Here is a 13,153-nt window from a genome sequence, read left to right on the forward strand (position 1 = left end):
CTCGATCGGCGGCGGCGGCGTCGGGTCCGCTTACGGACTGTCACCGCCGCCGCCCGTCCTGCTCACCACGTCGCCCAGCTCGCGGATCATCAGGCAGAGCTCGCAGCCCGAGGCCACCGGCAGCGCGTCCATGTGCTCGGGACACTGTTGCCACAACATCCACCATCAGCCCAGCTCGTCGCTGCGACAGCTCCGCGACCCGGCCGACAACATAGCCATGATCGCGGCCGACTCGCTGCGGATAAACGGCGCGATCAGACAATTTCGACAGGTTGGAAAACAATAAGTGCAATAATTTATAAATACGATAAAAACAATAAATAAATATATATATATATATTATATATGTGAAAAAAAAAACACGTTAGGAGTGGTTGTTGTTGTTGTTATTATTATTATTATTATTATTATCATCATACTTTTTCTTCTCTGTCGTTTCGAATTTTCGTTTCGTTTTGTTTTTTTTTTAATTTTTTTTTACTCGGCAAGTCATCACGCACATTATATCGTTATTATTATTGACATCATTGAGTGAGCGCATATTATTATAACATTAAATACCGTCACAAAACCTGTGCCTATAGAATTTATCCGTATATCACACCCCCCCGGTGTCCTCGGGCACGCGTCATGCCCGCGGTATGATAATGTTATTAGTATGTTGTACGTACGTTCCCGTTCCTCCAAACCGCCATCATCGGTGGCGTAGTGGTGAACGTTAATATAATAAACACTGAGATCTAAACGGGCGCATTCGTGCGGACCTTGCGGGCTTAGGTGTTTAAACGTTTTGCCTCGCCCGCGCAGTATTATATAAGTATATCACTCACTACGTCACTGGCCGCCACTCACCAACGCCCGTCGAAACGCTTTTTTTTCTTCTTTTTTTCTCTCTTTATCTCTCTCTCTCTTTCTCTCTCTCTCTTTTTTTCTAGTTTTATTTGGTCGGATTTGTTGACGAACGCTGTGATGACGACGCTTGACCCATTACCCTCACCTTACTTTTCACCCACCCAATGTATAGTAGAATACGTATATTCTGATTTACGACGACTAAGTGAACGCTTTAATCGCTTCGAGTTCATAGCTCAAAGTCATTAAACACTATTTATTTTGATATTATATAATCCAAATACTATAGCATGACCCTATAGTGGCCTAGTAGTATACCTACCATATTTATTATGATCAATAATTATTTACAATCGATTGGTTTTTGTTGCATTTACAACCATTAATGATTTCGAATTGTTTAGTTTACGAATATTTTGCTAGTCACCTTTTCTCCCTCGTCCGATTATAGCCACACGCTTCTATAATATCATTTAATAATTCACAGTTACAGTGATAAATTATATTATCAAATGAAATTATTATAGAAAATAATATAACTTTCGCAATTGATAGGTATATTTATTGTTTTAAGATATAGGATTTTATATGACTTTACACACATGGTTTTTAAGTATCAAAAAGAAAAAAAATTCAAGTTAAAGTTAAATTTATTTTAGGATTATTATTATTAAGATACATCATATTAAAATAATTATCGTCCTTTAATTCAATTTGTTTCTGTATACATAGATCTATGAGTTGTCTATGAGATTAGTAATACGAATATGACTAAAAAAAAATCAAAGTATATCCGATTTTTAATTTTAACATAATTAAAATATCCATACTTAAATGTAATATATGATACTTAAACATATAAATATCCAATTATTAGACATGATGCTCAAACAAGAGATGAAAGTGGCCAACCACTAGAACAAAAATACAATTATAATATATATATATATTTTTGTTCTTAAAGCAGAAGTAAAATCATAAAAAAATCTTAAAATAGTATTTCTTTTTCCGCATGAGCAACAATAACAATACAAATGAAATGTATGAAAAGTGTTTCTGTATAAAAGAGCAACAGTTTAATATGACGTATGCCAAGTTCTTTCAGAAAACAATCTTTAAAAATAATGTGTTCAAAGTGAGATATTCTAGATTTTTATAAGTATCTATATAATAATAAATACATTACAACGACAAGATACTTTCAAAGTGAGAGTTCATTAGTTAATGAAATTAATAATTTTATCAAAAACTAAATACTTCTAAATGATTATTAGGTTTAAAAACATGTTTATATATATTTTTTAATTTACTGTATTTCTATCTACAAATTCATTTTAATTTTTTGTATAATTGCAAAACATGATTTTTCTTTTACGATCAAAAATGTTTAAATACCTCTATGTATATAATTTTCATTTAAATATTAAACTAAAATACATAACTTAATTTAGATGACTAGATGATAATATAATTTAATATCACGAATAACATAAACTATTTTAAAATAATTATGAATAACCTTATAATATGATAATTCACTTGAAATAAATAAATAAAATGTATTGATGCTATTTTACTATTATTTTCTATTTATTTATTTTTTCTTTATTTAATCAAAAAATAAATCTTAAATAATAAAAACATAATAATAAAATGTAATATTATAACTAATGGGGCCTAGTAGCCGATGTTTCTTTGATTCTAGGAATTTACTATCTCCTTTAGACATACTTGTAATAGAAACATAGAGTTTAAATACTCTAAATACATCAATTTATTTAAAACCAAATTATATTATGATCTATAGAATATTATAATTACACGATTTTACTATATTTTAAGAGAAAGAAGTTTTGTTATATTTTTGTATACAATAAAAATGTTTTATTTTAGTTGACTGATTTTTGATAAAATATAAAATAAATTTATATTTATACATAATGAGGCAAGTTTGTTATCTGTTTTGGTTTAATAAAGATTCTAAATTTAATAAAAGAAGAATAAAAAATATTATACACGTATTTTAATTTAAAAAATGTATTATTTCATTTTTAATAAACTTTACTATAACTCGGAAGAACTACATCATGTCAACCGAGGTTTTATTTTACTCGGGATTTTTAATATTGAACAGAAAATATAAAGTTAGGTACTTTGGGATGCGTTTTAAAGGCATATTTCAACCATAGTTGGTTTGTCTAAAGGTTGAAGAAAATGTTAGTTCATTTAAAACAATAAATATTAAATAAAAATCTTACCTTATCCTTTCAAAATATGTTTTATTTACTTATTATGTCTTTATCAAATCTAAATTTTATTACAAACCATAATTTTGTAAGAAAACATTCGTGGATTCTCATATACCGATAAAATGTATATGAAAATGTATGCTTGAGAATCAAGCAGTAATATTTTCAGTGCAGTTTATGTTGTTTAAATAAAAATAAAAATTTATGTAAATGTTCATGCAAGTTATTAATTTAAAAGATATTTAACTTTTTAAACTTATGTAAAATAACAGTTGAACATAAGCCGTTTTATACTTTACTATAATATTATGTATATGTATAACCATACTTCCCATGTATATTTTTTTGAATTCGTTTAAATAAAAAAAAAATACTTTATTGAATATGATAATCTCTTATTAGCTTTATTAAAACAAATAAAAACAAATAGATATAAAAGAATGGTACGTAATATTTATAAAAAGTGAAATTTTGTTTATCATAAACATCAAAATTAGTATATTAAGCGATTATGTGATTTTTGTTCAATATTAACTACCAAATAGTTATGACTTAGATAAATTTTTTATTATATATAATATTATTATAGTTTTTATAATGATATATATATATATATATAGTATTGTATTTTTTTATTTACTACGACCATAGTTAGTATGGTATTAAGTATATTACCACTTTGGCTATACAGTTATTTTATGTCAGACAAATTATTGGTAATAAAATAAGTATATATTTTTAAGATTAATTAAAATCAATAGTTAAATAATAAAAATGTACAAATATTTATCATATATGTTTCTATTTAAGTTTTTTGTATTATAAGCTTAGTGTATTTATTATTCATAAAAATGAATAAAATTAAAATTAAAAAATCAATAAGAGAACGGATTTTCCATTGGTATTGTATTAAACGTGTTTACAGTTTAACATTTCCACGTTGGATAACACATAATTTTTTAATTACCGCGAGGATTAAGGGATTGACAGCATTTTAAAGTCACTTTACATTGAACTTTCGACCCATTTAATAAGGTTCAGGACTAGTATTTTGGTTTAAAACTATACCAATAGTGATCTTTTTATATTTTCAATTTAACGCTATATCTATGACTGTATTAAAGATTAGATTTTGTTCAAAGACTGTATTCAAAAGAATGTATTGTTTAAATTGACTTTTGAAAAACAAATGTTGTAACTTACAAACTACATTTTATAAAGATTATTAATTTTTATAAAGTACATATTTAACTATACTACAACTATAGTATGTAAGTATGTACTACATACATTAACACATTGTACTCACTTAAATAGACTGAATGTAAATTTTCTCGTAGAAAGCTTAACTCTATGAATTTGAATATCAATTATTCATAATTAACATATTTTACTAACACTGTAATAAGACAAAACAGGAAACTGCTTAATGCTTACCTTTAGGTGTGTTATGTTTAACTTTAATTGCATGTATAAAATATAAATATAATTTTAAAATATAGCATATCATAAATATTGATATAATATTGTAATTTTTAAATTTAAAATACAAAATACATCTAAATTTTAAATTAATTATTTTATATAAAAGTTTGCTAAATTTATTTTCATTATTTTAGGATTAAAAAAATAAATAAATATTCTGTGTGATTGTACACAAATATATCTTATAAAATGTATCTTTTTCATAAAACTAAGTAAAATTCATAAAGCAGTATTATTTACATACGCACTTAAATTGACAAATTATTCTTATATAATTGTACATATTTAAAATTTTAATTTTAATTAATATAGTCATTTTTTTGAAAATATTAATACTATAATTGAATGTATATGTACTAACATTTGATTATTAAAAAAAAAAATACATATTATTCATAAGATTTTTGTTTCATAATATATGAATAGCATGATGCTTATACTAAAAGAAAACGTTTTAACTAAGATTACCTACTGCTAGCAAAATACGAAATGTATAAATAGGAAAATCTATTTTCTGAAAATATATGCAGCAGTAACCTATCTATATTCTACATATAATAATGCTTACTATTTTTCCCCAAGGATACATACTGTGTTTTTTTCTTAGAATTGCAAAATTTTATTGGTTAGCCTACAAAATAACAATTTTTGTAAGCTATGTTAAAAAAATCCTTTGGCATACATAGGTGTATCAATATTACTTATTTCGATTTTTATGAAAAATAATAATATATTGATTGGAATCATAATGGCTAATACAAAAACTTGATTTACATAAATTATAATTTAATATAAGTAAAAAGATTGTAGAGGTTATTTTAATTTCAAAATACTATTTTTTAAAAGAATAGTATTGAAAATGTTTAAAATATTTTTTATTTTAGTTTTTCTTTAAAAAAAAAAAAAATGTAATCATACAGTTAAATTTAAAATGCGATTTTATTGTTGTATCGAAACACAAGTAAGAATGATTTGGATTGATAATGTAAAAATAATTTGTCTTGTAAGTAAAAAATAAAGAACGATATTATTCAAAATATTAATTAATAATAAATTATGTTAATCAAGTTATTAATAGTAGAAAACTTATTTCAACAGCATTACAACATACTAAAAATTGTATTTCTTATTTAAATAGCATTGTATATTTTATAACAATTTTTTTTAAAATTTAAACATAATACTTCAATGATAAATAATATAGTTTTCATAACGGTTCTTGGCACAAATATTAAATCATAATGCAATCGATCCATTATTATACATATTTAATGAGTTTCCATCAGATACAAATATAAATTTCCCAGTTGGTGATTGACTATGAATGAGCCATCTCATAGTAATGATTTTACAGTGGAGTTGAGTACAACAGAATTCCATTTAACAATCGCTGGTCTGCAGTTTGTAGTTGGTCGATCGGTTTATATTATTATTAAAAGGGTGATTACATTACACATCAAATAATAATAGACTGTATTAAAACTGAATTAATAAGTAAAAAGTATTATGCTATAATATTTCCATGGAGTAGATAAAAATATGTATCTACACACGTACCTACTACCTATATTATTTCTTAACTATTTATAATCTACAATAAAATAAAATAGACAAATACAAATTTAATACAAATTTATGATAATATAATAAAATTTGTTTTAAATTTTGAGAAAAATGGTTTTTATTTTTTTCTTGCATTTTTTTAGATATTAATATATCGGTCAAAAGTGTTTGAAGAGATCATTTTTAAAACTTCTTTAAAGCTTATACATCTATAATTATGATAAAAAACTACAAATAAACAAAGCATATCGAAGAAATGTAAATGTGATTTCACCCTTTTAACTCATGTATTTAAAATTATAATTGTTATTGGGCACCTGTAATTTATTATCAATATAAACATTTTTAAGGATAAATTATTGAAAACCCTGATTCTTTTATAATATGAGTATTTACATTTTCTGGAAAAAATAAATATCCCTTAAAATCTGTTAAATTTCCCTTATAAAATGGATGTAATTTCTCATTGAATATAAAATACTTAAAATACTATACTACTCAACAAGTAATTGTTAAACATATTTATTTCATTAAAATATAATGAAAAGTATTTCCAAATAAAGTTTAATATTAAAAACATTTGTCAATCTGGCTGATAATTTTTTGGTCTCATTAATTTTGATTTCTTAGACAATACGCAGAGTTTTGAAAACAGTTTTTGATTGATAGTACATTATAATCTCAAAAGAGATATTAAGTGGAAAAATATTTTCTCTTAGCGCTTTATGTTATATAACAATGACAAATTGTAATTTAAGAATTTTATTCATATATAATTCATATATATATATATATGTATGTGAGTGTATTTACATATATATTGAGTATATTCAGGTGGATCTAAAATTAAATTACATTTTTATGATTATTTTAAAAATAAATGAAATATTTTTATCATAAAATAAAATATTTGTTACAATAAAAAGTATCATTAGACATACAAGATAAAATATAAAACGTTGTTGGAATATATTAATTGCTTAACAAATTGTTTTTCTTTTATTCTAAAAAGTGCTTTTAAAACATTAATAAGACAATACGTTGCGTCATAACCTAAAAATAATAAATTGTTTTTTACAGTGATTTAATTAAAAACCATTACAAATGCCATAATTGGGTTTTCGCTAGAGACGTAGTTACAGCCTCATAAGTCCTACATTAAAGAGTTAGCAAAGATTTAATTAATGGATAGTTAGGATATTTTTATGACTAAAAAGTTTTAAGGAGCCTAAGATTTATATGCTGTAGGTACAGATAGAGAATCGTAGGTAATGTTAAATATAAGATTTTTTTCTCCAAATTATAAGTTTTGAAAATTTACCAATGAGAGGATGTTGGACATTTTAAAAGCTGTTAAGTGGAAGGCTTATTATGTTTATTTGATAATTCGAAGTTATTCATTTATCCTGAGCTAAATTAAAATAACAAGCCCTCTTAAGTATACCTAAACGCTTTTTATCAAAATGCTATTATTGGTTGACTTATAAAATTCAAACGTTCCAAATCTTGTTGAAGCTATTTTGAAGAAATAATTATTCCAAATAACACAGAACAAAAAACAAGTGAATATAACGCTAAATTATAAGAATTTCTCGTGCATGAAGTTGATCGAACGCAAGACAAGTGCCACACACTAAATGATTTATCACTAAACCTTATAAATTGTTTTTTTTTTTTTTTTTTTAACTTCTTAGTTGTACGTTGTATTAAATATGTGATAGAGATACATTAATTATTAAAAATAATATAAAGCATCATAAAAAATATAATATAATATGAACATATTCAAGTGTAATTTTCAATACAATAGTCAATAATATAATATATTATAATATTCTGATTTATGAATTATTCAATTATTTATTTTAATTCAAATTCATAAGATAATGAAGAAGTGATGTAAAATAGTAAATAGTACTGTATTCATAATTATTTTATACACACTATTACTAAATATTGACAAATCGTGTCCAGAAATTTATATCTTACGTAAATTTTCGTGTCTATATTCCTGAGAATATAAGATATACTCCTATTATTCTGTACACATGTATCGTAATGAAGTACTATGATATATTATATTTAGGCTTTTAATAAATATATTTTATGTATTGAAAATTCTACCGTAAATTAAGTTTATCATAAAAATATATCTAAAACGCCATTTGGAAAGTTTAATTATTATATTTGAGTAATTTGAAAGATAAAAAGCATCTAATTTATTTGAATATTTTGATCTCAATACATTTGAATATATTTATTTCATTACCAATTAACATGGCTAAGAAAGTTAATTATATATTTTTTTTTTATATTCACTTCAGTTAGTTAACTATTTTTTTCCAATTAAACTAATTGATATTTTAAATAAATCCATTAACTTTAAATAATATTAACTTAACTGCAATTAATAATAAATTAATTTTCCAAAAATAAAACTTAAGTGAACCGTAATCAAAAACATATTTGTCAAATTTTATTTTAGGTTATAGACCAAACAGATTATAACCATCTATGATTTAATGAACTTTGAAAATTAATAATAATACACTTAGTTTACAACAATTTATAGCATGGAATCGCTATCTACATGACAAATATTATTGTGCAGGGAACTTTTATAGAAATATTGCAATTCACCACTAGATGTCACTACAAATTTATGTTCATTTGTGATCAATAAAGGTCACGCTCTAGTGTGTTTTATTTTTCATTAATAATTGAAAGAAGTTTTATCAAACTAAATTTTAAATAAAAAAAAAAAAAAAAAAATTGTTTAGGCATATTATATTATCATAATATTATTATAATTATTGATAATATGCCACAAATTGCTTTTGATGTACCAAGAACAATAAACTATAACATATAATTTCTCTTAAAACTTTTTAAATATTATGAATTAATATCTTTATTTACTAAATTCTATAGTAAAAAATATTGAAAATTAAGCAAATATTGTACTATACATTAAAATACGGATATTTACATAGTATTAAAAGTTATTTTTGAAAAAAAAAAACATTTTTACTTTTCATCGATTCTTGTTACCGAGTTTTATAATACTCAAACCATATTTGGAATACTCAGGTAAGGGGAAACAAATAATAACAATGAATTATTTAATTAATTTGAGTTATTTTATTTAATAGACACTTTTTAAATTAAATTGTGTATTTATTAAACATGCAAACAAAGTATCATTATTTTAATTACAACTGTAAAATGGGCATATTTGCAATAAAAATATTAATTATAATAAATACTGCTAAATAAGTAGATATTGTTTTCTAACTAGTTTTCAGTTACGCGTATAGACCTCGGAAGTTTTTGTGAATAACAAGAATATTATTCTCTTCTAAAGTTTATATATATATATATTTTTTTTTTTTACTGTCACAGTAAATAAATAGAAAATACACTTTAAAATTTATACATTATACTTATAATAAACCCTTTCTTTAAGGTTATAACAAATTCTTTATTAAATAAATATAATAATATGAAGTATATTAATTATTTCTTCTATGAAGGACACGAATAAAGTATTGAAATACGTATGATCTTTAAATATCTTTAAAATAATCAATTTACACAATGTTAAGATCTTTTCAGGCCAAAATTATTGATATTGGTCAATGTTTATATAATATTTAAATACATTATAACTATAAATAAATAGATTTTTACTATAATCTGTATATGGTAGACAATATTTTAATATATAGTTACATAAATAATGGTATTAAATATAATGAATCTTTTAAATATTTATACTAATGTATGTAAAAACCATTATAAATTAATAGTATGATCATTTTTGTTTTTATTGGAATTTTCAATAAAAAATAAATTCTTTAATTAAGTTATTGTATTATTAACCCGTTATATTTAGGTATTAACTTACCTACCTTTTTTATTCTTTAAATTTGCACGAATTACTTTCAATTTTTGGTTTAACTTCACAACTTAATAATGATAATATTATAAATCCCCAAAAAAATGTCACCTAAAAGTAATGAATGAAACATTTGTTTGTGGAAGCGGTACAATAGTAGATAGTAGATAATATTCACTAAAGATATCATTGACCATTATTAAAAAGATATTTAAATATGAGAAATCTGAAAAAAATTACAATATCATAAATTATTAGGTAGGCACATTATTTGTTTTTTTTTTTTATAAAATTATTTTATAATTATAAATATTTAATTATTAGATTATTTATATAATTTCTTTTATATTTATATTTCTGTTTAAATTTTATTCATATACAATCTCATTATTTAAAATTAAATAGGTAACCCATGTTTCAGAAATTTTCTTTGAAACTGCTTTCCTTCACTGGTTGTAAATTTATCTTCTAAGGCTGTCCCGTGCAATCCTTTTCGGCATTTAGAGCGTTAATGGTGTAGTGATTTACTATAAGGCTAACATTGTAATTTATAATAAAAGTGCCTTCATAACATATAACTTTCCAGGTTTAAAATGCCAACATTAGACGGTTTATTTATTCAAGATAATCCACGTTAAATAATTGTTTTGTAAATATTGTATCACATATGTGCATTGGCGTAAGTATATTGCAGCAGTATACTTAGTGATATGGGTTTCGTAGGTGTTATAAGTATAAGGATACCATAATTTGTTTACATTAAAGAAGACAGCAGAAAAAAAAATGTAAAATAAAAAAACTATAATAAATTTATATTATTATGAAACAAATTATGACTATTAATTTTAATATGTAGTGTGTATGAAATATGAATATAACAGTTAAAACCGTAATTTTATTGTTCAATTAATTAATTAAAAGATCATTTTTTTTTTCTTTGTAAATAATTATTAACATTTAAAAATAGCTTATAAAAAAATATTTATTCACATAGCAATTAGAACATTATTCAAACAACATTATTTGATTGATTTAGTACTTAAGTATATAGTAAGTGTGCCTATTTATAAGTATAATTCCTGATCAAAAACATATTTTTTATTGCTTAATTTATCATCATTCCAAACGATGTCCATTTTTTAAATTATTTATTTTTCATGTTTGTTCTTATTCACCCTTTATTAACGTCACAAATGTTTTATGGAATTAATATATACATAAAAAAAAAATTGATGTACCATTAAAAAATACTCAAGAGTCGATATAAGCTGAATTAAAACATATAAAAGATTACCGATGAAAATATAACCCGTTGAAGTACCTATCAAAGCTTTCAATTTTTAATATATTGCAGTATCTATGAATGGTAAATCATTTTTTAAGAAATTTTTTTCAATAATGTGTATTTTAGAGTATACAATGGCAATTTTTTTTTTATGTTATGAAACTTATACAATTTAAAAACTTGGTTATCAGTGTTACCTGCATGCGTTTACATATTTATACTTCTTATTAATACAGTTCTATGTAAGAATGAAAAAAACATTAATGATACAAGTCTATACAAAATAATATTTATTAGATTGACTATATAAATATAGCATATTCCTATAGTACATAATATAGTAATAATAATATTAATTTTCTTGTAATAGTATTAACAAAAATAATTGTAATAATATATATGATGATAAAATAATACTTATTTCTAACGTTAATTGGATAGTTAGTTCGACTAAACATATTTAATACGTGATATTTAATTAATCAAATAAGTGTTTGCTAGTCAGTTAATGGAATCGGGCCTAGATTTTTTGTAATTTAAGTGGATTTTTAAACATAATGCGTCATTACTCAACTCACATTACTCATCAGCCTAAACATATACATAATATATACCTATACTTCATAAATTACTTTATTTTCATCTCTAGGAGATTAAGTACACGTTTCTTTTACAACCTTTTAAATATTTTATACTATTTCCAAACCAATTATTACATCAATTTGTCTAAAGTTTCTTCGGTATTTTTTTAGACAGCAAAACTGTATATATTTGAATTTCATATTCAAATTTCAAAAGCACAAGAGCACTATAATATATTATATGTTAAATTTGAATTCAACTATACATAGTTTTATTCAATAAAATACAATTTTGAACGATGGTTTACAGTTTTGGTAACCAATATTGCTGAATTTTATTTTAGTAATATTACTTAAGTTTAATAAACGTTAGAATATATTTTTATTTTTTTCCACTTATATTACGGAGGTTAATTTTAATCTTCTACCAAACATTTTTTTTTTTTCAAAATTGATAATTGTATTATTTTATTTTTTTTGTTGATAAGAAATATGTTTTATGATGATGTAAAAAAAATAAATAACATCATTGTAAAATCAATAAATGCATCATGCCGTTCAAAATCTAAAATTCAATATATAAAATTGCTTTAATAATTTTGATTTTAAACGTTGTTTACAATATTTTTGAGACTCAGCCCATTACTTGTTTCATTCACCAACCACATATGAGAGAGAGGAGGTCATAACACCTGACCAGCGTGAAATTCACGCCTGTTAGCAAAGTGTCAACCTCTTTTGGATTTTTCAATTTAATTTATATAGTTTAAAATATTTGAAAATAAAATAAGTGGAAGATAAAATAAACAAAACTAATAATATAGAATTTTAAGTCTTTAGTTATTAATAATTAGTATTTATTTATTGGTTGCCATGCTAATTGTATCATGTGAAAAATAAAATTTATTTAAGTTTATAATAGAAGGTACCTAATGAAAGTATGTTAAAAATACAATAAACACACAAATAAATGTAATCTATGGCCATGAATTCATTCTAGCCATTTGTTTTCCAATTCACTATTTATATTGAAAATCATTAAATATAATAAATTACTTAATGGTCAAAGTTTATAAAGAATATATTTTTTCAATGCAAATAAGTTAAATCATTTTTTGTAATAGTAATATAAATATAATGTTTTATATTGAAAATTTAAGAATATTATTACAAAATATATATCTCATGATTTGATAAAAGTGATACCTAGAAAATAAAATAAATTTTTATTATTTTCTCT

General features: G+C 23.1%; 1 protein-coding gene across 1 annotated transcript in view; it reads left to right on the forward strand.

The window, feature by feature from the left end:
* The first annotated feature begins 6 nt into the window (after positions 1-6).
* Positions 7-13,153, forward strand: part of LOC112593091 (small conductance calcium-activated potassium channel protein-like) — a 100,604-nt gene continuing 87,457 nt past the window's right edge. Inside the window, exon 1 of the mRNA XM_025337358.1 lies at positions 7-271. Within this exon, the coding sequence (XP_025193143.1) occupies positions 131-271 (141 nt within the window). The 5' untranslated portion in view covers positions 7-130. The remainder of the gene's footprint in view (positions 272-13,153) is intronic.

The sequence above is a fragment of the Melanaphis sacchari genome, unplaced genomic scaffold (genome assembly GCF_002803265.2).
Source record: "Melanaphis sacchari strain LSU unplaced genomic scaffold, SCAv2.0 Contig1_pilon_pilon, whole genome shotgun sequence".
Taxonomy (NCBI): Eukaryota; Metazoa; Arthropoda; class Insecta; order Hemiptera; family Aphididae; genus Melanaphis; species Melanaphis sacchari.